This window comes from Chelonoidis abingdonii, chromosome 11 (assembly GCF_003597395.2).
Source record: "Chelonoidis abingdonii isolate Lonesome George chromosome 11, CheloAbing_2.0, whole genome shotgun sequence".
In the NCBI taxonomy this organism is placed as follows: Eukaryota; Metazoa; Chordata; order Testudines; family Testudinidae; genus Chelonoidis; species Chelonoidis abingdonii.
In genome coordinates this window covers 25,575,778-25,602,311 of record NC_133779.1, presented here as the reverse complement: position 1 = coordinate 25,602,311, position 26,534 = coordinate 25,575,778, and the positions used below count along the sequence as shown (strand labels likewise).

Here is a 26,534-nt window from a genome sequence, read left to right as displayed (position 1 = left end):
GGGGGGGAGATCTTATTCTACTTTTAACAAAAAGGCACGTTTCTTTCACTTTAACTATACTATCCTTAGGGGCTATAACATTTTGATATAAAGTCTTCTACCAATTTTCTAATACAAAGTTGTATGACAGAGGCACAATGCCAAGTCATATGAAATACAAAGTAACATTGTGCAAGATGCAATGTCATAAAGATACTTAATATAGAAAGATACTTAATACAAGATAACACAGTGCAATGTTATAAAGATTTGTAGAGATAGTTGATACAGAGATTTCTCTACAAGCTCTCCTGGACTCCTTTCCCCCTCATCTTAGCCTAACAGGGGATCCTGCCCATCAGTTGCCACCTACTTCTACTTCCCCTACCAATTCTTCCCTGTTTGTAAGCAGCAGATCAAGAGGAGAAAGGCTCCTGCTTGGTTCCTCCAGTAGTTGCACCAGGAAATTGTCCCCAGCACTCTCCAAAAACTGCCTAGATTGTCTGTGCATTGCTGTATGGCTCTCCCAGCAGATGTCAGGGTGATTGAAGTGCCCCATGAGAACGCGGGCCTGTAATCTGGAAACTTCTGTTTAGTTGTCTGAAGAAAGCCTCGTCCACCTCATGCTCCTCGTCTGGTGGTCTATAGCATGTACACACCACGACATCACCCTTGTTGCTTTCACTTCTAAACTTAAACCAAAGACTCTCAGCAGGCTTTTCTCCAGGTTCATACTGGAGCTCTGAGCAGTCATACCGCTCCGTTACATAACAGTGCAACTCCTCCACCTTTCCTCCCCATCTGTCCTTCCTGAACAGTTTATACCCATCCATGACAATGCTCCAGTCATGTGAACTGCCCCACCAAGTCTCTTATTCCAATCACATCATAGTTCTTTGACTGTGCGAGGACTTCCAGTTCTTCCTGCTTATTTCCCAGGTTTCTTGCGTTGGTTTACATGCATCTAAGATAACTAGCCAATTGAATCAGCCAGTGTGAATCAGGAGGCCCCTCCATTGCATCCTCCTTGTGTTTCCTCCTGGTATCCCACTTCCCCACTTACCTCAGGGCTTAAGTCACCATCCCTGGTGAACCTCACTAGGCTAACAACCCTGTCTGCGAAGATACTCTTCCCTCTCCATTAGGTAGATCCCATCTCTTCCTAGCAATCCTTCCCAGAACAACATCCCTTGGTCAAGGAATCCAAAGCCCTCTCTCCGACGCCACCTGCGTAACCATGCATTTACCTCCACAATTCGATAGTTCCTACCTCGGACTTTTTCTTCAAAAGGGAGGATGGACGAGAACATGACTTGTGCCTCAAACTCCTTTATGCTTCTTCTCAGAGCCACGTAGTCTGCAGTGACCCACTCAAGGTCATTCTTGGCAGTATCATTGGTGCCCACATGGAGAAGTGGGAAGGGCTAGCGGTCCGAGGGCTCGATCAGTCTTGGCAGACACTCCGTCACATCCTGAATTCTAGCTCCAGGCAAGCAGCACACTGCTCGAGTCTCTCGGTCTGGTCAGCAGATGGATAACTCTGTCCCCATTAGGGAAGAGTCCCCGACCACCACCACCACCACCACCCGTCTCCTCCTCTTGGGAGTGGTGGTCATGGAACCCCCATCCCTAGGACAATGCATCTCATGTCTTCTGGTCAATGCGGTCTCCTTCTGATCGCTGGATTGCTCTTCCAAATCATTCTCCACAGTAGAACCTGTACAGAGAGCCTGAGAACGGTTTCTTACCTCTATCTGCATCGGGGGTACATGGGTTCTCCTCATTCTTCTTCTGGGGGTCACATGGTGCCAGTTTCTTCCCCGTTCTGTGCTGCCCTCTCTGATTCTTTGGCATGTTTTGCCTCCAGAACCAAATGCTGACTTCTGTGCAAAAAGTCTTCATTTTCTCTGATGCAACGCAAGGTTGATACTTGCGTCTCTAATCCTTTAACCTAATATGGAGACCAGTTTGCACTTTTTACAGACAAAGTCACTTCTATACTGTGGGAGAAAGACAAACATGGCACATCCTGTGCAGGTCACAACAGCTGATGGCTCAGTGTCCATATCTTCCTTCTAAAAGCATCCTCAGATGTTGTATTTACTTCTCACAGAAGCCTGAAAGGCAAAAACACTCTGTGGGAACTCCTCCAGGCAAACTGCCAGGCAACAGCTGATTCCTTCAGAGCCATTCCGTGCCTATGGGTCCCAATCTGGCTTCCTTGTTGGACAAGGGCAAATGATGGTAGCCAATGAGGGAATGTATCCGATTCCAAGTTCAGACTGCAGGATACATGAATACTGAGTCCCGAGTCTGTGGTTTGGTGTCTTCGATTTGCTATTAAGTCTAATGCATTTGTATCACTTCTCCACCTCCTGCTGTTACTTTGAAAGGTTAGAAAGTGTGAAAATAGAGCACAGGTGGTTTTTCTCATGATGCAGCCTTCCCACGTCGTGTGAGACCCCTTCCACCCTCACTTCTGGGAGAAGCCCTAGGGAGAAATGAACTCACAGAAATGGAAGGCTCCTAGGTTATTGTAGAATGTGACTTCACACAAAGCTCAGTGGGTGGAAATGGGAATTAAGAGAAAACTGCCCTATGGGTTTATATGTTGTAATTGTTGAATAAGTTATCAGCAACAGTGAAATTAAACATGAAGTTAATTAGTGTCACAGAAGAGGCTGATGATGTGCTAACTTTCAGTGTTACAATATAATTCAGGTTTTCTTCTAGTTCTCTCCCTGCCCCCTCCTACTACATAGGAAATGGAGGCTAATCCTGAAATTAAACCCTCACTCCAAAGGAATTAGAGTGGGAGAATATGTCAGAGAAATAACATGTGAGGATAGAGACCCAGTGTAGACTGTAATTATTTCTATTTCAAATGGAATTTATTTTCATAAATTTTAAATCTTCTGTTAAGAGGAAAATTACTTGAGTCAAGATTTGGAACCTTTTACCCAGTTAGAGGGTAACAGGCACAGGCTTCTCCAGGTCTCTTGTCTGCAAAGCAAAGATGTCGCATCAGGCAGGAGATGTCAAAATCTACAGTGGTGATGGATGTGTGATGGGAGCTTTTCTGGGTTGGTTCTTTTTTGGGGTTGGTTTTTTAATGTTATTTTTGTTTTGTATTTGCAACCAGTTATTTTTATAGGTGCTGAGGCCCCTTTTCCGTTTGAGCACAGCTGTTTAACCCTCAGGCCTGGCTCTGGAAACCTCCTCAAAACTGGCCTTGTGTTTCTTTCATGTTTGATATCTTTGGGGTTCACACATCCCCACTGCATGCTGTTCACATCAACAGATGCTTTGAGAAACCTGCTGGGTTAAGCGGTCCTTTTCCAAACTGACATTGGCCCAAAGTCTGCCTCAATTCAGCTGGATTGGGACACATCTGTACCAAAGGAGTGGTTCACACCTGATTTGCCCAGAGGCCTCAGGGGAGGGGTGGTAAGATAGGATAAGTAGGAATCAACAACAATAAAGTTAAAGATAAGGGGGAAAGACCTTCATGTGGCAGGTCATCAAGCCTGTTCTGTTCATTCCCTCTGGCGCATCTGGCACTGGTCACTCTCAGGCGACAGACTGAGCTAGATGGATGAATGTGGCTTTCTTCACCCGAAAGCTCTGCAGGCACTGTTCGTCATCCCAGATGTGCATGACCATGTGATCCCACCACACAGTGCTGCTCTCCTGAGCCCAAAAGCGGCGTTCCGCTGTGGTCAGCACCTCCGTGAATGCCACAAGCAATCTCCTCTCGTAACTACTACGTGTGGCGAGATCAGTGTCGAACTCCTCTGCCTTTGTAGTTTAATGAATAAGTCCACTGCCACTCGTGACATGTAGCATATTGGTCCACAGTGTGGGATCCATTCCTGCAGCACGAAGAGGCAGAAGGCACAGTACACCAACCATTGAAAGATGGTGCCAAATGTGGACAGAAGCACTGGGATTGCTGGGATGCAAAGCAGCCCATCACAGGGCATGGGGACAGGACCCACAACCCCCTCTGCTTTCCCACAACTCTTAGTGTCAGAAGAGGAAGCGATGCTCATTAGGATAGCTGCCCAAAGTGCACCGCTCCCAACACCGCTGCAAGTGCTGCAAGTGTGAACATGCTATTGGGCAGTCAGCTGACAGTGTGAACACACAATAGCGGTTTCGTTCAGCACTCGCTGAGCAGCACTGAACTCCCAGTGCTGTAACTCTTCCAGTGTAGACATAGCCTCAGAGAGACTGAGTGCCAGGATCCCAGGACTGATCCCCTCTGGGGAATGAAGCACAACAGCGACAGGCTATGCAGCCTTCACTAGTCTTCCTGTACCTGAAAACCCTGCTAGCCCATCTATGCCATTACCTGGTTCCTAAACTGCAGCTACAGTTCCCGCTCCAGGTGAATCCAAAGACTGAGAGGTGCAGGGATCCAACCCCTTATAATCTTAGAAACATTTTGTTCCTTTTTATATTCTGTGTCTGTTTCTTTCTATGAACTTGGGAGACCTCCCAACCTTTCTATTGGGGGGGGGGTGCGCGCACATCTTAAAACTCTGCCCTATGAAATGACTGAACGTATAGAAGCATTGCAAGGATCTGAGCTGTCAGGTATGTATTGTTCAGCGAGAGCTGTTTGAACTTTTACTAAGGTTGTATGTGTTTTGGAGCAAGAGGGTGAGGAGAAGTATTGGCTACACAATAGTGAAATCCAAGGAGAAAACTGTAATTGGCTTTGAGGTTGTAGGCTAAATATAACCAATAATTTGGTTTCAGTGTTGAGATATTCAGCTGGCTAAATCTGGGTTGCACGGCCTGGGTAAAAATCTCTGATTGGGGTTTCGGCATCACTAACTATGCACCTGCCTTCGTGGGTTGCTCTTTTAGGGGTTTATAAGGGTTGGTTTCCTGCTGTATTAACCTGATGGTTTGACTAAATCGATGACTTGATTCCAATGCAATATCCTTGTTAACTCATTGATTTCCTGATGTGACCTGAACTTTATCACCGTATTGTTTAACCCTTAGCTGAGTGGTGTCTATAGTCATTTAGCCTTAGTGATGTGCATGCTTGGATTTATTTGTTCATGTTAATAAAACAGGTTTCAGAGTAGCAGCCGTGTTAGCAAAAAGAACAGGAGCTCTTGTGGCACCTTAGAGACTAACACATTTATTTGAACATGAGCTTTCGTGGGCTACAGTCCACTTCATTGGACGCATAGAATGGAACATATAGTGAGGAGATACTTATGCACACAGAGAACATGAAAAGGTGGGGGTTGTCCTACCCACTCTAAGAGACTAATTAATTAAGATGAACTGTTTGTGAGCAGGAGAAAAAAAACTTTTGTAGTGATAATCAAGATGACCCATTTCAGACAGTTTGACAAGAAGCTGTGAGGATACTTAACATTGGGAAATAGATTCAATGTGTGTAATGGCTCAGCCATTCCCAGTCTCTATTTAAGCCTAAATTGATTGTATCTAGTTTGCATATTAATTCAAGTTCAGCAGTTTCTAGTTGGAGTCTGTTTTTGAAGCTTTTCTGTTGCGAAAGCCACCCTTAAATCTGTTACTGAATGGCCAGGGAGGCTGAAGTGTTCTCCCACTGGTTTTTGAATGTTATGATTCCTGATGGCAGATTTGTGTCCATTTATTCTTTTGTGTAGAGACTGTCCGGTTTGGCCAATGTACAGGGCAGAGGGGCATTGCTGGCACATGATGGCATATATCACATTGGTAGATGTGCAGGTGAACGAGCCCCTGATGGCATAGCTGATGTGATTAGGTCCTATGATGGTGTCACTTGAATAGATATGTGGACAGAGTTGGCATCAGGCTTTGTTGCAAGGATAGGTTCCTGGGTTAGTGTTTTTGTTCTATGGTCTGTGGTTGCTGGTGAGTATTTGCTTCAGGTTGGGGGGCAAGGACAGGCCTGTCTCCCAAGATCTGGGAGAGTGAGGGGATCATCTTTCAGGATAGGTTGTAGATCCTTGATGCGCTGGAGAGGTTTTAGTTGGGGGCTGAAGGTGACGGCTAGTGGGGTTCTGTTATTTTCTGTGTTGGGCCTGTCTTGTAGTAGGTGACTTCTGGGTACTCTTCTGGCTCTTTCAATCTGTTTTTTCACTTCAGCAGGTGGGTTTTGGTTGATAGAGGTCTTGTAGGTGTTTGTCTCTGTCTGAGGGATTGGAGCAAATGCGGTTGTATCTTAGCGCTTGGTTGTAAACAATGGATCGTATGGTGTGTCCTGGATGGAAGCTGGAGGCATGAAGGTAAGTATAGCAGTCAGTAGGTTTCCGGTATAGGGTGGTGTTTATGTGACCATCACTTATTAGCACAGTAGTGTCAAGGAAGTGGGCTGCTTGTCTGGACTGGTCTAGGCTGAGGTTGATGGTGGGATGGAAATTGTTGAAATCATGGTGGAATTCCTCAAGGGCTTCTTTTCCATGGGTCAGATGTTGAAGACATCCTCAGTGTAGAGTAGAGGCATTAGGGACGAGAGCTAAGGAAGCGTTGTTCTAAGTCAGCCGTAAAATGTTGCATAGTGTGGGGCAGGGGCACCTATAGCATGCGCTGACGTAAGGTATGTATTGTCCCAATGTAAATACCTGTGGTGAGAAAGTCGCAAGTTCGCACCAGACTGGGCTTGTAACTAGTTCAACAAAACTGTGGGGTGGGGAATTAGGAGGGGTAGCCCCCCTACAACAGTGTAGGGAAATCATGGGTAGAGACACTGCTGTGCTGGCTGCCTCCAGAGTGCGCTGGAGCGGGGCTGAGCTCCGGGCTGCTGCTGTGGCCCAGCGGGGCCGGGCCAGGGACAGACTTTCACTGAAGCTCTTTCTGCGCCAATCCGAGGTGGGGACTTTCTCCAGCTGGACCCAGCCCCAGGCTCTGCTGCCCGGCCCAGAGCTGCAGGCTCCGGGGCCAGAGAGACCCAGGGCCAGCGCTGGGCAGCAGGAGCAGAACCCACCAAGGCTCCAGGAGCACTCATTGCGCAGCCCCGGGGATCTGCTCCTGGGCAGGGAACACGCCGGCCAGGACTGGACAGTGATGAAGCCGCTGCCTCAGTGTAGTGTGAGAAACTGCTACCTGTAGGAATTGGCTACTCAGATGCACTGAGCATGCTCAGTAACAGCTGCTGAAGCCACTGACCTTCACCTGCCTTACTTGGAATCAGCTTCTGCAGACTCCTATTTATGGGGTTCAGAGGGGGCAGAATCGAGGAGGGGGTGGCCAGATCGAGGAGGGGGCGGAAATGGCCTGCGGGAGGTCAAGAGGCAGGGTTAGGAGGGGACTGAGGTGCAAAATGAGTGATGGGAGAATGAAGCATGGGATTAAGCCCAGGGGGAAGGAGCTGCCAGATGGTGACAGAGGCTTGGGCAGAGGGGGTAACAGTTACCTTGGTGGGCTGAGACACTCGTGTTTGCAAAAATATGGGGGTACAGAGGGGCCTTTTCATTGTCCCTCCCACCGACAGCACCTCCCAGCACGGGCTTCCTAGGGCTGGGGTCTTAAAGGCACAGGCACCCCAATGCTTAGTCACCCCAGCTCCTCTCTGCCTGATGTCACCCACCGAGGTGCTGCAGGAGGCTTGATTTAGTGAAATATTTTACAGAAACAAAGAAGTCTCACAGCAGGTCACCAACTTGTCTTCTCTGCTGCTGGGATTCCCTGAATGACTCTTACCACTTCATCCTTTAGCTTTGTTATTGTGTGGATGCAGGTCACTGTGTTATTTAATTTCTATTTTACCAGCAAGTCCTCATTGTCACGGAGCGTGGGGGAGTCAGGGCCCTGAACCCTCCACTTCCTGCGATTCACTGTGACTCTCCGCCAGCCAGTGACAGGAACATCGTCCCAAGCAGGACTTGTAGGTACAGGAAACAGGACTCCTCAGTCAGGTCCAGCTTGGGGGGTTGGAGAGCCCAGACCTCCCTCCATTTCCCCAGCCAGTTCCAAAACAGAAACACCCTCCAGCCGTCTCCTCCAGCCTTTGTCCAGTTTCCCGGGCAGAAGGTGTCACTTGGCCCCCAACTCCCTCCTGGGCTCAGGTTATGTGCTCAAGTAACATCCCTCAAGCAAAGTCACATGCTGATATCCCACCACCATCTAGGATTAATGCAGTGAAACTCCCATGCAACATCAACAGGCCAACCCTCCCCGCTCCCTACTCCATCTCTTCAAGTGACATTTTGGGAAGTAGACTGGCAGAATGTGAAGAAGATAAACGTAACACTGCAACAGGATAGAATCCCTGCAAATCACCCATCATCTTCAGGTGCCAGAAAGGCTGAAACCACACCTTTCCCACCCTGCTTCTGCTCCCCGTTATATTTAAACGTGGAAAATGATACAAAACTTCTTCAGCACACCCAACTTCAATGTGTGAGCAACTGGGAATGAGACGATCTGTTCCAAAGGGTGAACTCCATGGCTCTAACAGTCACTTTGCAGTGGGAGGAAGAGTATAAACGTAATGCTCCAGATTGGCTTTGACTAGGAAATGGAGAGGGGGTCAGGTCATGGGGGAGGGATAGCTCAGTGGTTTGAGCATTACCCGGGGATCTGAGCTCGATCCTTGAGGGGGCCACTTAGGGATCTGGGGCAAAATCAGTACTTGGTCCTGTTAGTGAAGGCAGGGGGCTGAACTCAATGACCCTTCAGGCTCCCTTCCATTTCTAGGAGATTGGTATAGCTCCATTATATTTTATTTTTTTAAACGTGCTAGAGAATCCTGGACATTAGACACGAGCAATGTTGTTCTTGTAAGATTAGTTGTGTTTTTACATCAGGATAGCTAACACAAGCTACCTAACTCCATGGAAAATCCTAGTGGGGATGAGGCCTGGGTAGATTTTTATGCTGATATAGCTAGTTGAGATCACCCTTATCTCCCACACCTTGAGCTGACTGACATTCCTGGCAGGAGGGACACATATTCCCGTGAGTCATAGGACTATTACAGAAACTTACAGCCCTAGATACAGTTTTTATGGTTTATCATCTCCTTTGTGGACTTTCTGATGCCTAACAAGTTGTGAGCTCTCGGTGAAGCGTTTCCCGCACTCGCTGCATTCATAGAGTCTCTCCCCGCTGTGGATTCTCTGATGTCTAGAAAGAACTGACCTATCAGTGAATGTTTTCTCACACTCCCTGCAATCAAAGGGCCTCTCCCCGCTGTGGATTCTCTGATGTCTAAGGGCTGCGCGCCAAGTGAAGGTTTTCCCACACTTGCTGCATTCATAGGGTCTCTCCCCTGTGTGGATTCTCCCATGATTCATAAGGTGTGAGCGCTGAGAGAAGGTTTTCCCGCACTCAGAGCACTGATGGCATTGCTCTCTTGTGTGGATTCTCTGATGTTTAGTAAGCATTGAGTGCTCTGAGAAGCTTTTCCCGCACTCGGCGCATTCATAGGCTGGCCCTCCTGCGTGGATTCTCTGATGCGTAATGAGGTGTGAGCTCTCAGTGAAGGTTTTCCCACACTCACTGCATTCATAGGGACGCTCCCCCGTGTGGATTCGCTGATGTTTAGTAAGGCTAGAGTGGTCAGTGAAGCGTCTTCCGCACTCGCTGCATTCATAGGGTCGCTCGCCTGTGTGGATTCTCTGATGTTTAGTAAGGTATGAACTCTGACTGAATCTTTTCCCGCACTCACAGCATTCGTAGGGCTTCTCTCCTGTATGGATTCTCTGATGCGTAATAAGGTGTGAGCTCTCAGCGAAGCTTTTCCTACACTCGCTGCATTCATAGGGCCTCTTCCCTGCATGGATTTTCTGATGTCTGATATGGGCTGAGCGCTGAGCAAAGGTTTCCCCACACTCACTGCATTCATAGGGTCTCTCCCCTGTGTGGATGCTCTGATGCGTAGTGAGGGCTGAGCGCCAAGTAAAGGTTTTCCCACACTCACTGCACTCATAGGGTCTCTCCCCCGTGTGGATTCTTTGATGTGTAATTAGGTCAGAGCTTCGAGTATAGCTTTTCCCACACTCACTGCATTCGTAGGGTCGCTCCCCTGTGTGGAGCCTCTGATGTTTAGTCAGGGCTGAGCGCTGAGCAAAGCTTTTCCCGCACTCACAGCATACGTAGGGCCGCTCCCCAGTGTGGATTCTCTGATGTGTAATAAGGTCTGAGTGCCGAGTGAAGCTTTTCCCACACTCACGGCATTTGTAGGGTCTCTCCCGAGTGTGGATTCTCTCATGTCTAATGAGGTGAGAACTCTGAGTGAAGGTTTTCCCGCACTCGCTGCATTCATAGGGTCTCTCTCCTGTGTGGATTCTCTTATGATTACTAAGGCCTGAGCGTCCTCGGAAGTTTTTCCCACACTCAGTGCATGAGTTTTTTCCCTCTTCTGTGAGGTTTGTGTGCTGTTCTGTGGTTCCCCTGAGGTCTTTGTGAGTTGCCTGACAATTAATGGATTTACCCTCTTTCTCCGCTGGTTGGCTCTCTGGCCTGTGCTGACTCTCATACGATTTTCCTTGCTCAAGACTTCTGCACACATTCCCTTTGGGTCTTAGCAATAATATCCGGTGTGGTTCCAGTTGCACATCGTCCTTCTGCTGAAGATTCTGACCTTCCTTCTCACTCACCATCCCATCACCTGCTGGGATACAGAGAGACACCACAAACAGGAATGGAAAATGGGAGAGGAAACCAAAGTAAGTGCTGGAGAGAGGGGGAAAAATCAGGAACCGAATTACATAAACTTTTTTTCCCAGAGGGGAGAAATTTTGTTTCCACATCCTATCCAAACACTCAAGTCAGGGAAGGAGCTACTGCCAGGTGTCAGTCAGAATGGGCAGGAAGTCATAAGCAACATCTGCCCTGAGGATATGACACATGCTGGGGAAAATCCTGAACTGAGAGAGCTCACAAGGTCTTTGTAGGAAATCCCAGCTCCTTCCTTCAGGCACTGACAGCTTCTGAGTTCATTTAATGATTCCTCACCTGGGCAGGCACCCCTCAGGATCTCTTGTTCCTCTGATTCCTGGAGGTCTGGGACCCAGGGTTCCTCCCCTTTCTCCAACCGGGAGATCACATCAGGTTTTGAAACGGGAAGCCCTGCTCGGGAAGAAGACAAGGGACATCAGTTGAATTCATGGGACACTTGTCAGAAAAAACAAAGTTCTATTATTTTAACTCCAGCCAGTAACCAGGCCCAACTCCCAAGTTGCTTGAAGGTGCTGGATGCTCTGCTTTTGGAGGATTTAACCATCCCCATCAATCCTGTGGCTCATCAAACAGGCTCCAAAAACACAGCAAAGATAATTCCATGTCCCAGACAGTGAAGACTCCAGACAGTGGGTAAGTCCCCTGAGAAATGCTTCTTTCTGGCAGAGAAAGGAGCAGAGACGGAGAGCTGGAACGGGGGAGCGTTGGCTGGTGGGGTTCAGCACAGTAAGGAAGGAGAGGGAGCACAGAGGTCCCAGAATGCAGTATGTCAGGGGTATTATATGTCAGGAACGCACATTTTGAGGAAATAAGGATGCTAGTAAGTCAGATGCAATGGAAGGGGGTATGAATTTCCCTCAGCATGTGGATAACTCCAGTGAATTAAATACAATAATTTAGGTGCAACAGACTCTGGTTCTTCTGGGAAAGGAGAATGTGAAAAAGAACCAGACCATGCGACTCCAGGAGGCACTGACTCATAGATCCCAGGCACCTGCAGGGAAGACAGATTGTGGTCCCTGCGGAAGGCGAGTGAGTGAAGTGAGACCCTTTCAGTCCCCAGAAGTTTCCCTCCCAACCAATGACATCACTGGAAAGCACACGTTTGTGGCAGGGATGGAGCGTATTGTTGGTGCAAGGACCATAAGATTTCAGCAAAGGTGGCAGAGTCACAGGGCTTAGGGGAAAAACGTGTGTGTGTGTGGGAGGGGGCTAAAAGCTACAGCGTCATTGCCTTAGTAATGGTGTTCAGGGTGCTTCCTGCTTCTGTCCTTAAAACTTTAGTGTAATTAGTAAGTAATGCAGCATGTTAATTCAGCAAACCTCAGTTACTTATGAAAAAGACAAGCACAAACATGGTTCAGTGACAAAGGCAGTCAGCAAGTTTTATTGCCCGCCAGGCACATTCGTGGTGCCATGGTTACACAATGTGGCTAATCATACAGTATTTCATCAGCTGCAAATCTGAACAGGAATCCAAAGCGCCTGCCCTGCTGTGTGCCATGGAAAGAAACAATTCCAGGTTACCGTTGGCATTCGTGGAGCAGCTGCACGTGGTGGACTGTTGCTACTGGGCTTGGGAGACAACCACTGAGTGGTGGGATCATATTGTTATGGAGATCTGGGGTGACAAGCAGCGGCTGAAAAACTTTTGGATGCACAAAGCCAACTTCCTGAAACTGTGAACAGAGCTCGCCTCTGCCCTGCGCTGCAAGGACACCAAAATGAGACTGCTCTGTCGGTGGAGAAGCACGTGGCAATTACTGTGTGGAAGCTGGCAACTCCAGACTGCTACAGGTTGGTCACGAATCCGTTTGGAGTTGGGAAGTTGACTGTGGGGGGGTCACGTTCACGCAAGCATGCAAGGCCATTCATTGCATCCTGCTACGAAGGACTGTGACTCGGAAATGTGCATGAAATAGTGCATGGCTTTGCAGGAATGGGATTCCTTAACTCTTTTGGAGTGACAGATGGCACCCGTATCCTTATTTTGGCCCCATCGATAGAAAGGGCTTCTTCTGTGTGGTATTGTAGGTGTCTGTGGATCACCAGGGTTGTTTCACTGATATCAAAGCAGGGTGGTCAGGGAAGGTGCATGACACGTGCATCTTCTGGAACATTGGCCTGTATAGCAAGCTGCAAGCAGAGACTTTCTTTCCAGACCAGAATATTCCACTGGGGGATGTTGAAATGCCCATAGTGATCCTGGGAGACCCAGCCTACCCCTTACTCCCATGGCTCATGAAGCCCTACACCGGAAACCTTGAAATAAGCCCCCAGGGACAACAGAGACGGTGGGAGTTACCTCCTTACTGGCCTATGATGAAAAGGGCTCAGTAGACAGAGAGAAGGGCTACGTGGAGGGTCACAGTGAGCCCCTGTGCCTAGTGTAAACTGCCTGGAAGCGCAGGACCCACAGGGACATGGTCGGAGCTCTGCCCCACTAGGTTGACAGAAGAATACTTCCATCGACCTGGCAGTGTCTACACCAACGCTTAGGTTGGCTTAACTATGTCTCTCAGGGATGTGATTTTTTTTTTCCCACACCCCTCAGTAACATAGCTAGGTCAACCTATGTTTCAGGTGTGGACCAGGCCTTAGCCCTAATCCCTTCCCTACACAGCCTCAGCCCTCCCCACCTACTGGCATCTTCTCCCCCCGCCCCCTGTTCTCTCTTCACTCCCAAACGGCACCGTATACACTTTCCTATCAACAGACGGGCTCATCTGACCACTACACAATCCATGCACGACATAGTACATTTAGAATTGCCTCTTAAAATGAGGAAGAGGTAGGAAAGTTACCATTCAGTTCTCATAAATCCAGAAAGGATAAATTAAATAAAATGTAAAAATGCCATTTTTTTTCCAAAATGGCCGATAGCACACAAAAAAAATTCACATATCCAAAAATGATACCTGGGCAGGACATAAGGCAAAAAAAAAAAAAAGGGAAGGGGGGTATAGAAACCTGTCAAAAATTATCTGATGACAAAACATATAAAAGCAAGCCCCCACAATGATTCATAACTCAAGGGACAGGAATCCTTACCCAGCAAGGTCACATTCTCATAGTTCTCCTGCATGACGTCTCTGTAGAGGGCTCTCTGAGCGGGGTCCAGCAGAGCCCCCTCTTCCCTGGTGAAATACACAGCCACCTCCTCGAAGGTCACCGGCCCCTGAAAGAGAATAATTCCCCAGTCAGTACCTGCTGCCCTAGTGATAACCCCACTATTTATGGGAGAGCAGGGCCGGTGAAACGGAAGCTCTTGGAGTGGCATGGTAACAGAGTCCCACCCCCATGCTTCTCAGAGCAGCTAGGAGGCATCAGGATAGGGTGAGAAAGAGAGCCTCTCATCCCACCCAGAGGACAGAGGGAGCCACGGTCTATCACACATCTACTAACCAGAGATTGATACAGTAGATGGAGCCCCCAGCAGGGTCCTGCTATTGCCCCCTGGAAGGAATCCCAACTCCCTCAAAATAAAGAAACAATATATAACAAATAAAAGAAAGGGGAAGTCGATAGGAAAGAATATAAGTCAAAAGCCTGGAATTGTAGAAAACTGAAAAGGGAAGCAAAGGGACACAAGGCGAACTCTAGGGCCAGCAGAGTTAAGGATGATATAAAGAAGAACTTTTTGAAATTGTACTAGAACAAAACAAATCCTAACCATGGTATTGGTACATTACTAAATGGAAATGGTAGAAGGATCAACAATAATGCAGGAGAGGCAACATTTTTCAGTAAATAGTTCTGTTCTATTAAAAAAAAGATGATTGTCGGGAACCAGGGCCTGCAAGCAGTGAGTCTGAAAGCAGGGCCTACAGCAGAACCAGTTTCTTTGCAACCTAAGGAGTGCAGCTAGTGTGTAATAAATTGCCTAATTGGCTCTACTGTGTGATTGATTGGAAGAGTCAGCAGACCAACTCTTATGTCCAGCAGCAACAGCAGCTGCTTAAAACTGTGATAGCGCCTGCACCTGCTTGTTCCCAGGCTTGCCCCACTCCAGATAACCAGGTTCTGACCCTGGGCTCCGACTCCTGATCATGCTTGCAATCTTGGGAGAGTCTACGCCTAGACCAACCACCTCTGCTCAAAACTTGAGAAATGCAAGTTCAATAAGGAGACAATGAAATTCTTGGGATAGACGGTCACACCTGAGGGGCTCAACTTGGACACACATAAGACTGACAGTATCCAACTGTGATGTACAGGGGAGCAACAATTCCTGGGGTCTGGCAATTTCTACAGGCAATTTATTAAAAGATTCTCTAGCCTGGTTTCACCGAGAAAAAGGGGATCCAATTTTGCCTGGTCCACAGAGAATCAGTCAGCCCTTGACTGACTGAAAAGTGCATTCACCTTCTCACTTATCCTGATTCACTCAGATCCCACTATTTATATCAAGAACAATGCCTCGAACTTTGCCATTGGTGCAGTATTATCTCAACATGCAGGCCCCCACAACCAAATCCACTCTATGCTTTTTAATCTTGGAAGCTAACCGCCACAGAGAACAATTACCATATTTGGGGAAGGAGATACTATCTTAAAAGGTGGCTTTCAAGGAGTAGTGCCACCTCCTAGAAGGACCCCAATTCCTACTCCAAGTCCTGATGATCCATAAGAACTCAGAATACCTAGGGACTGCTACGTGAATTTGAAGAAGAGGGACCAGCGGACCCCACTTTGGTTCTCACTTACATTTTGTTGTAATCTCTCACCCGGGAATGAGAAACGGGAAAGCAGATGCCCTGTTCTGTGGAGTTGAGTCTCTCGCACTTGATGAAGAACGCTCCATCACCATGCTCAAGGCATCCAACTCTGTCAACGGGACTATTGTCAGCTGTGTGATGTCTTCCATCCACTACCTGATCCTCGATGACCCATTCCCGACCCAGACCCTGAATGATGCAGGTACCCAACCCAACATGAACCAGAGTTTCAACTACAGAATGGTTTCCCCATTGCAAGGTTGTCTTTATGTTCTAGAGGAACAACCTAAGCTTAAGGTATTGAAACATTGTCACAATTCACTTTTGGCCAGCTAAAGACTTGGAGTCTGGTCTCAATGAGCTTCTGGTGGTCAGGCCTCTGAGTTTACATCTAAGATTATCTGCAAACCTGCGACCTGCGCACCCATACCAAGAACTGAGGATTGAAGCCCATAGATCTCCTCCAACCTCTGCCCAGGAATCCACAGCTTTGATCGACTCTCTCAGTGGACGTCACTGCAGAGCTGCCGTGCTCCCAAGGACACTCAGTAATCCTGGTTGTCATCCACCTGTTAACAACAACAGTGCGCTTCATCCTGTGTCGTACCATTCCTACCACACAGGAGATGGCTCAGCTCCAGCTAGAAAAATGCCTTCTGCTATCACAGGTTACCAACGGGCATCATATTGGGAGTCCTTGGCATCAAGGCCCTCCCCTAATCCATCGTTCACTCGCAGGCGAATAGGCAAACTAATCAAGAAGTATCTTTGCTTCTTTCTGAGCTACCACCGGGGGTGACTGGCTTTTCCCTCCTGTGCTATACTGAAATGCAAGCCATGCCATGATCCAACATAGCCCATTCTTTGCAAACAATAGCTAACCCCAGACTCGCCCGTGAGTTACCGAATACCAGCCACCACAGATATAGCCTCCCGCCACATCAGGTGGACCAGGAGCTCAAGGGACACTTGTGGTTCACTAAACAAGCCTATAAGCACCATGTGTGCTGCCCCCAATCTGTCTGTAGGGGACAAGCTGCAGCTTTCTGCCCAGAACTTTAGATCAAGCCAAACTGGACTATCCAGTTCTGGCCCCCTTCAATATTACAGAACCAGTGACTCCAGGAGCCGTCAAGTTACGGCTGCTCAAGCTCTTGAAGATCCATCTCATCTTTCACATTTCACTTTTGAAGCCCAAGACTGGGAACCCCAAACTGCTCTAGCCCACCACCACCACCCATAAGATTCTATCGATAGGAAGGGGATTTGGTCCACCAAATCCTTGACTCTCAATGAGTTAGGGGAAAGCCCCAGTTTCTGGTGGACTGGGAAGGCTTTGATCTGGCCGAGTGATCTGGGAAACCAGCTGAGAACATCCTTGTGAGAACTCCACCAGAGGTACCCTGAGAAATTTGGCCCTAAGGCTGCCGAGGGTGGGTACAGTCAGCAAGCAGGACCCATGGCAGAGTCAGTTGTCTTCCCACACCATTCCCCACGGCTGTGACAGCTTCTGCACCTGCTAGTTTCCAGCCTTGCCTTGGTTTTTGTTTCGCTCCAGGTAACTCAGTTCTGACCCTCAGCCCCGATTCTGGACTTCTGACTTCAGCTGTGCGTGCTGGGATCTCGGGGAGGCCCTGCACCTCGGCAGGGGGAAAAGTCCCTCTCCCTGTCCTGGGATCTGAGGTACTCTGCCCTTCTTGGGACAGTGTGAGCGGATCTCTCTGCCACCTCTCTTCCCTAATGTCAAGGAGGCTCCGTCCATCTGCAGGAGTGTGATTCCCCTCTCCTTGGCCCCGTGGGAGCTGAGACTGGGGATGTTGGGGAGGGGTGGACGGAAGGTAACAAATTCAATCCTCCGAAATCCAGGAAATGAATAGTTAAGGTATATGTCACCCCCGTGTGGGCCAGGGGTCCTGGCTAGGTAGCAGGATAGACTAGGTGGGCCCTGGGAAAGCTGGCTAAAGCAGAGGTAGGAGTCCCAGCTGGAAATGGGGGTGTGGGACCTGCAGCTTGGGCTACATATGCAGGGTAGCATGCGGCCCTCCAGTAAGCTCCTGCCTGGGATCTGCGTACGGAGCTGCACAAGGCAGAAGAAAGCAGGTATTATCTTCTTATGTGCTCATGGCTTCTCCGGTGCCAGGCGTGGACAGGAGCTGGAAGTGTTGGAGGGAAGGGTAGGGGCGAAAGATAGCGGCGCACCAGTCTCCTCTTGTACACAGAGAGTTACTGTAACCACAGCGCATCAGGCGCTCCTGTGCCTTGATCCTACCTTGTTCCCAGTTTTGCTTCCCAGCTCCAGCTCTGACCCTCCCGATTCCTGACTTCCGCTCTGACCAGTTACCCCACTTCCTGGCTCCCAAATCCTGCTCCAGTCACTAGGACTGACCACCCCCAGCCCGGTCAGGACATGATGTCGTAAAGCTGTCAAGATTTTGGGCCACAGAGCATGCCTGAAATGTCTCCCACCGCTCCCGTTAGCGAATAGACAGTGCAAGCATTTCGAAACACCAACATCATCCCCAATGCACAGTAACAATATGTAGGGACGATGGGAGAAACAGCTAAGAATCACACAGCGACTATGAGTCCCAGGGGAAAGATGGATGGATTGGGACAATTCCTGGCTCTGCTACTGGTCTGCTGCGTGACCTTGGGCAAGACACTTCACCTCTCTATGCTTACAATTACAACCTAGGAGAGAATGATAACGGCCTGAATTAACACTATCTCCTACAGCAAACATTTCTAGTTACAGTAAAAAAAAAAAAAAAATCCCTGGAAGTTTTCTGAGGGGAAAAACACTTTTGTCAACACAGCATTAAGGTTTCCCAGAAGTATCTTGTGTCCTTCCAGTTCAGCAAAGCTCAAACGTGTAATAACCAGGAAATACAGAATTAAGGTACACACCCGTGCATCCCTAACTCTGGTCCTGGGGCCAGTTTTGTTCTTTCTTAATGATCTGGAGGATGGCATGGATTGCACTCTCACCAAGTTTGCACATGACACTAAACTGGGAGGAGTGGTAGATTCGCTGGAGGGTAGGGATAGGATACAGAGGGACCTAGACAAATTAGAGGACTGGACCAAAAGAAACCTGATGCTCAGGGCCAGCTCTACTGTTTTCACCGAGCAAAGCAGCGCGCCGAATTGCCGCCACGGACAGTGGGGGCAGTCCATGTGCTGTTAGGGTGGCATGCGCAAACTCTACTTTCCCCTCAGCCCTGACCTGCTCCTGCCACCCATCCGCCCCCGCTCTCCCAGGCCAGCTGGGGCGCTTAGCGGGGTGACACGCAGATCCCAGCGCATGCCACTGACCTGCCAGGACTGAGCTCGAGCTCCCTGCGACAAACTCTCGGAAACCCCAAACCCCACCCTCTCGGTGCTGTTGCAACTCATCCGACCGGTGCACCTGGCCATGGGAGAAACGTTCCGGCTTCAGGAAGGGCGGGCCTGGAATGGGACAGGGAGTGGTACCCGGACCCCGGGGGGAGCTACATGGGGGTAACACATGTCCCCCGCCCCTCCCTCCATCAGGCCCAGGCCACCTAAGGGGACACCTCTCCCTCCAGCCGCACCCGGGCCAGCTGACCCATTACTCTGTGAGGCTGCCATGGATCGGCCCCAGCTGGCGGCCCCCAGGCACTGCCCGAGTTACACGGGACCCTGGCACTCTCCTGACTGAGCTGCGGCCCAGCGCTGGTGCATGTGGAGTGTCCTCGCTCCTATCTCCACGGGCCCTGCTCGGCCCACTGGGGACGGCTCAGCAGGAGCCGGCTCTGAACCTGGCCCCAGACCTCATGGAGCTGGACCCTTGCAACTGGCGATGGCAGGGGTATTGTGCGAGGCTCTGCAGCCTCCACTGCTGTCCGCCAGGGCCAGCTCTACTGTTTTTGCCCCTACGCGGTGTGCTCGTTTCCGCGGCGGCGGCAATTCGGCGACAGCTTCTGTCTTCAGCCGGAAGACAGAAGCTGCCGCCACAGATAGCTGAACATAGAAGCTGCCACCGCCACGGAAACGTGTGTGCTGCCCTAATGGCGCATGGACTGCCCCTGCCCTCCACGGTGGCAATCCGGCGCGCTGCCTGAGGACAAAAACACATGGACTGCCGCCCCTTGCAGATTGCCACCCCAAGCGCTTGCTTGGGATGCTGGTGCCTGGAGCCAGCCCTGCTGATGCTGTTCAACAAGGACAAGTGCAGAGTCCTGCACAAACAATGGAAGAATCCCATGCACTGGTACAGACTAGGGACCGAATGGCTAGGCAGCAGTTCTGCAGAAAAGGACCTAGGGGTTACAGTGGACGAGAAGCTGGATATGAGTCAGCAGTGCGCCCTTGTTGCCAAGAAGGCCAACGGCATTTTGGGCTGTATAAGTAGGGGCATTGCCAGCAGATCGAGGGATGTGATCATTCCCCTCTGCTCGACATTGGTGATGCCCCATCTGGAGTATTGTGTCCAGTTTTGGGCCCCACACTACAGAAAGGATGTGCAAAAATTGGAAAGAGTCCAGCGGAGGGCAACAAATGAGTTAGGGGGCTGGAAGCAACTGACTTATGAGGCAGAGCTGGAAGGAATGGGATTGTTTTATCTGCGAAGAGAAGAATGAGGGGGAATTTGATAGCTGCTTTCAACTACCAGAAAAGGGGTTCCAAAGAGGATGGATCTAGACTGTTCTCTGTGGTACTAGATGACAGAACAAGAAGTAATGGTCTCAAGTTGCAGCAGGAAAGGTCAGGTTGGATATTAAGAAAACTTTTTCACTAGGAGGGTGGTGAAGCACTGGAATGGGTTACCTGGGGAGGTGGTGGGATCTCCTTCCTTAGAGGTTTTTAAGGTCGGGCTTGACAAAGCCCTGGCTGGGTTGATTTAGTTGGGGTTGTTCCTGCTTCGAGCAGGGGGTTGGACTAGATACCTCCTGAGGTCCCTTCCAACCCTGAACTTCTGTGATGGCTGATGACTCCCACACTTCCACTGTGGTGTTGCAGATGGTGCATATCACTCAGATAACAGGGCCCATGACAACTGCAGCACAACCCCCTGTCCGCTGCTGAGACAGAATTGGGTTTTAGGCTGACAAGAGGGACTGACATTAGTTCTGCACTGAAATACTCAGCCTGCCCCCGAGAAACCATCTCATTCCTGGACCATGTCCACACTGGAAATTACTTCAGTGTAACTTGCATTGCTCAGAGATGTGAATAACCCACCCCGCAAGTGATATAAGTTATACTGACCCAAGCACCGGCGTAGATGATGCAATTGGCAGGAGAGCTTCTCCCACCACCACCGCTCCTGCTGGGCGTGGGGGCTAGAGTTAATAAATCGATGGGAAAGCTCTCTCCCGCCAGTTTACAGCGTCTGCACTAGAAGCACGGGTGCAGCTGTGCCTCTGTAGCACCTCCAGGGCAGACGTATCCTCGGTAAATGTAACAATGCCTTCGGCCCCTTGTGCAGCCCTTCCACCCTTCCCTAGAAGATTTCCAGCTAACGTTCCACTGTCCCGGACCCATCGCTGAGCACGCAGACGGTGCTCCCATCCCACCTCTCCGCTGACAATCCCCATGGCAAGCAGACCCCTGTGGTCTGCTACTGACACGATGCAGATTGGCACCACAAGATGCACGTACCCCTCTTTTCTTTGATCATACCCATGGGGGAGGGACACCCAAACCCAGCTCTCTTCATATCACAGTCACAGTTCTGTGACACTCCTCAAATTAATGCCCAGAATTCATCACATCACAACTCTACCAAGCTGCTCCAGCTAACCCCTCTACCATTCAGCGCAGCTGCACCTAACACAGCGAGTGCAGCCGGAGTCCAGGGAGATAACACCCAGTGGCTGTTGCCAACTCGAGGGGGCAGACTTAGGTTACCTGGGGCTAGGCAGTCTCCATGGGGGACACCTGCTCCTCCCTTTCCCTCCTGTTCCTCATCCACGCCCTGTTGCTGGCACGGAATAGCCCCCCTGCCCCACCCCAGAGACAGCCGTCGCTCTCCCAAGCAGCACCCACTAACTCGCATCCCATTTGGGGAATGACTCAGGGGCAAAAAAAAAAAAAAAGTTTCCCACCTACGCCTGGACAAATCGCTGGAGATGAAATGGGCGGGCAAGTGCCCCAAATGCGAGGGGACTTTAAATCGGCATTGGAGAACTGGAAAAACCAGCAGAGGGGAAGCGAGAAATGGAGCAGCAGCAGATCGCAGTGGAGCAAGCAGCAGTGTGTATTTTAAGGGCATGAATAACCCCTCCCCAGCCCGTGTCTGGGCGTCCCAGGCACACACGGGAAAGGAGAGAGAAACGGGCAGAGACAAGAGAAATAAATAGGCACACACCCTCCCAGGCCCCTCCACTGCATCGCCCCACAGCAGATCACGGCTGTGCCTGGACATGGACCAGCCACGAAGGGGAGACAGAACTCCAGGCTGAATATTTTTCACCCCCCACAAGGAAACGGCATTTCCCATCCACCCCAGGCTGTGCGAGAGGGCACTGCGTTCCTCTCACAGCAGCCCGGGGAGACAGCAGCCTGCCCCCAGGGCCTTCTCCCTCCTCTGGGTGTGGGGTCGGGGCAGGGAATGGGTCACAGGGGTGCTACTTCCTGCTCTGTCCCCGTCTCTCTCTGGGGATGAAACTCACCCCCAGCCTGGAGACCCAGAGTAACCTCCCCCCATTACACACATGGCCTGGAGGAGGAGCGGTTCTGCAGCAGGGACTCTGCCCCCTGTGTGCCCCATGGCAGGGGGCTCTGGGATCACCAAGTGGGGCAGATGCCATCACTGCAAGGGAAGGCCGGTGACTGGGATGTGGGCAGGGGTCGTGCTAGGGTCCCACGCCTGGGAAACGGAGCGGGAACTCACCTCCCCAACTCAGCATTTCACCTGCACAGCCCAGTGACCCGGGATTTACCCCATGAAGTGAATTGAATTTCACTCTGGGTGGCTGCGAGTCGATCACGAAAAGCTCCTGTGCTTTGGGTCCCCGCTGGCCAAAGGAGGTTAATCGTATTCCCTCCCTGGACTCCCGGGGCTGGCCAGTGTGTTCGGGAATCGTCAGATGACAATTCATTAAGAGCTATGACATTGGCGTGTTTATTATTAAATCCCCTGAGACCCACCAATCCCTGCCGTCCCTCTGCTGGGCTATAAGGATTTGTGAGACTCAGCTGCAGACCCTGCAGCACACACCGGCCCCTCTCCACTGCCCAGGACTTTTTAAACAGGACAGGGGAAAATGTAAATATTAGGGGCCAAATTGTGGAAGCTGCTTACAACCCCAAGTTTAAATGAAGCCAAAGCTCTGTCTCTCCCAGGGCCTGGCCCTACTGGCAAAATAATAGACACGTGCCTGAAATCTGAAGGGGACACTTTAGCTCAAACAGAATTTTATGTATCGGCTCACTTCAGGGAATTAACAATAAAAGGAACAACCCAGTGCAGCTGGCACCCTGAGGGGAAAGGTCGCCTGTGTCTTTACAGATCACGGTAATTGAATGTGGGACCCCACATGTTAAAATGCTTTGATCCTAACACTGCAGCTATGGCCTGCTGTCACTACAGGGCAGAGTTAAGGTTGTTGAGGTGCCTTATGCAGGTATTTTGATTTCCTAGCATGTTGGGATTGCTTTTAAGTAAACTTGGCAGAATTTGATTTTTTTTTTTACTTACTGAAGCCTTTCCACTTTTATGGATTTAAATTTTCACAGTTGTGGGGAATTTGGGTTGGGGCCAGACAGTTATTCAATGACAGATGTTGAGATTCAAGCTACAGCTTTAGAACTGCTCAGATACAAACCATCAACAAATGTACAAAGGTAAATATCATTAAAGCAATTTAAGACGGTCTCAAACAGCATTTCCCCCTTACTGTGCCTCTCTGTGACTTTAGATTATTCTAATCAAAATGGGTTTTTCATTTGTGTTTGTACAGTGAAATCAACGTTTGCTGATATTGACTGATTAAAAATCCAATCCTTTCAAGCCTATTTTTAAATATCGCCTTAATTCCTGAATTTGCTGCTTGGTGAAAGGAGTGGGATTTAACAGGTTAGAATGGGGTGGGGGGAGGAGGCTGGGAGCCAGGACTCCTGGGTTCTATGGTCAGGGATAGTGACTGAGCAGGGACTGCTTCCCCAGCCCTAGAGGGGACACGTCTGGGAGGAAAGGCAGTGATGTGGTTAAGGCATTTCTAAGGGTTCCCCTCCAGCTCCGACACAGCCTCTGGGACTTTCAGCAGGAACCTTACTGACTTTGTGCCTCAGTTTCCCCATCAGGAACCTGTAACTTTTCTCACAGCAGGAAGAGGGAGGCAGGGATCTCTGCCATGGTGCATATTCTGGCCTGGTGGAAGGAATATTAGAATCTGCGTTGACAATGAAAATAAACGGGACAGGCTACGCTCCTGCTTCAGCTCACAAACTGCTCTTCGGCTGGGTTGCAGGGGGAATAGTCCCACATGATACTGTATGATAAGAGTCCATGCACAGCGGGTGGGGGAAGGGTTACAGTTTCTGGGCTGGTTCTCAGAGAGAGGGTATCAGGCTGGATGGGCCAATGAGTGTGATCTACTGGCGAGATACCGGCCTGGATGGACCCCTGAGGCTGATCAGGAGAAAGTGAGTGGGGATAATTTAACCCCCTGCAACCTCTAGTATGAAGAATGACTCTGGGCAAGAGGTTCCCTCCAAAACAGAGAACAGGCTGCCATGAAAAATAACCCTGCACAACGGAGAGACCTTTTTCAAATCAATCTTCCATCATTCCATGGGACACAGTAAGATCTGAAATTTGACATCGGTGTTTAGTGAGTAATGAAAAAGGAGGCAAATATAAGGAATTTGAGATTCTTTGTCACCGATTTCAGGGAAGTGGAAACACATGAGGAATTTTGATACAATAGTTGATACAGGGGAAAAGGAGAAAATGTGAACAGATTTCATATCAATGTTTTGTTAAGTCGAGAGAACAGAGGCAAAACTTGCTACGATTTTATCTCACTCAATAGTCAAGAATTGGATCAAAGGGCAACATTTAAGCTTTGATGTGAATAGCCGATAATTAGATGGGACATCTCAGGGATAATGGAGCAGACCCGGATCGCTAGAGAGAAAACGGGGGGAGATTTTCAAGCATAGAATCACAGAATATCAGGGTTGGAAGTAGGGCGACCAGATTTTTGGGTCTTTTTCTTATCTAGGCTCCTATTACCCTCCCACCCCGTCCTGATTTTTCACATTTACTATCTGGTCACCCTAATTGGAAGACACCTCAGGAGGTATCTAGTCCAACCCCCTGCTCAAAGCAGGACCAATCTCAACTAAATCATCCCAGCCAGGGCTTTGTCAAGCCTGGCCTTAAAAACCTCTAAGGAAGGAGATTCCACCACCTCCCTAGGGAACCCGTTCATTGTTGGAAATTACACGGAGGCCGGTCCGACCCGGGGGCCGGAAGGTAACTCGGCTGCACGTGGAGGAAATACACGGGAGCCGGTGAGATCCGGGGGCCCGGGGTGGGAAAAATACACGAGAGGCGGTGCGACGGGGACCGGGCCGTGGTGAAAAATACACGCGGCCGGTTGCGACCGGGGCCCTGGGCCACGGACGTGGGAAATACCGGAGCCGGTGAGATCCGGGGGCACACGGGTATCGTGGGAAATACACGGAAGCCCGGTCGCGGCCCCGGGGCTGCGGCTGTGGGGGGAAACTACACAGACACTGGTGAGATCCGGTTCTCCGGCTAGAGTTGCTGCTTCTCCCCATGGGTCTTGGGCCAGAAGTCGCCGGCCCGAGACTTACTTGTAACTGCTACGCCGAGGGGGAGCCCGTGCGTTATCCCCTCCCCTGCCAGCCGGGGGCGCCGGTGGGGGGGGGGGCTGTCGCTGGGGACCAAGCCCCCTTGAGCCGGAGGCTGCAGGTAAGGAGGAGACCTGCGGGGGGGGATTTGTGATCTCCACCCATGTTATCTGCAGCTACGATTTGTCAGGCGATCAATCTTATGTTGTCCTGACGTCATTCCCCCCCCAAAAGGTCAACAGTCGGGGGCTTAGTGGGGGGGGGGGCCTGAGACCCGGGGGCGGCTGTGGGGCGGGGATGGGGGCCTTCATGGATAAGGGGCACTTGGGGTGGGGGAGAGGAGCCAGGGGCCCCATGTGCCCCGCCCCAGATTACCCAGTCCCCCTCTCCCCTGTGGAGCCCCATGGCCCCCGGGCTGCCTGTCCCACGTTGACTTTCCGGCAAAAAAGGTGGGTTGGGACATGGATTCGTGTTGGTATTGCCATGTGTTGCATAACGCCCAACGGCTTCCCCACTTCCCCTCCCACGTGACGCCTTGTGAAAGTTCCCAGAGCTTGTTCTCCTTAGCAAAGACTTGCTCCATTTTCTCCTCATTGCTAAAATACTGATGTCCTGCTTTTAGCTACCCGTAAGGGGAGTCCCAAAGAGGATTTGGAGCTCGTAGGCCGTGTTTCAGATGGTAGCCCTTGTAGATGAACAGTAACAAGGAGCATATGGTCGTAAGTTTGCAGTGGCGGGAGGTTTAGGTTGGACATTAGGCGAAACACTATTCACTAGAGAGGGTTCTGGTGACAGGCACTGGAACGGTTCCCTAGGGAGGTGGGGAATTCCTTCCTTAGGAGGTTTAAGGCCATGCTTGACAAAGCCTGGCTGGGATGATTTAGTTGAGATGGTCCTGCTTTGGCAGGGGGGTTTGGACTAATACCTCCTAGGTGTCTTCCAATTAGGGTGCCATGATAGTAAATTGTGAAAATTCAGGACAGGGAGGTGGGAGAGGTATAGGCAGCCTAGATAAAAAAAGACCCAAAAATGCTGTTCGCCATACTTCAACCGCATGATAATGTCTGTGCTCTATGCTTGACAATCTCTCCCCGTTTTGGCTCTCTCTCTAGCGATCCGGTTCTGGGCTCCCTCTACCACTTATATCCCTGAGATAGTCCCATTCTAATTATCGGCTATTCACATCAAAAGCTTAAATGTTGCCCTTGCGCATCCAATTCTTGACTACTGTGATGAGATAAATCGGTAGCAAGTTTTGCCTCGGTTCTCTCGACCTAACAAAACATTGATATGAAATCTGTTCACATTTTCTCCTTTTCCCCTGTATCAACTAATTGTAGCAAATTCCTCATGTGGTTCCACTCCTGAAACTCAGAAACAGTTGTCTCCTTT

The 26,534-nt window shown here is 50.0% G+C and overlaps 4 protein-coding genes across 4 annotated transcripts in view; 2 read left to right on the top strand and 2 right to left on the bottom strand.

The window, feature by feature from the left end:
* Nucleotides 1–26,534, bottom strand: part of LOC116824745 (uncharacterized) — an 864,335-nt gene that overhangs the window by 257,456 nt on the left and 580,345 nt on the right. The window contains exon 4 of the mRNA XM_075070357.1: nt 13,687–13,813. Within this exon, the coding sequence (XP_074926458.1) occupies nt 13,687–13,813 (127 nt within the window). The remainder of the gene's footprint in view (nt 1–13,686; nt 13,814–26,534) is intronic.
* LOC116829256 (uncharacterized) overlaps nt 1–26,534 on the top strand; it is a 385,131-nt gene that overhangs the window by 78,526 nt on the left and 280,071 nt on the right. The window lies entirely within an intron of this gene.
* The window catches only part of LOC116824014 (uncharacterized), a 585,485-nt gene that overhangs the window by 369,847 nt on the left and 189,104 nt on the right, over nt 1–26,534 (bottom strand).
* Nucleotides 1–26,534, top strand: part of LOC142047429 (uncharacterized) — a 252,647-nt gene that overhangs the window by 45,398 nt on the left and 180,715 nt on the right. The window lies entirely within an intron of this gene.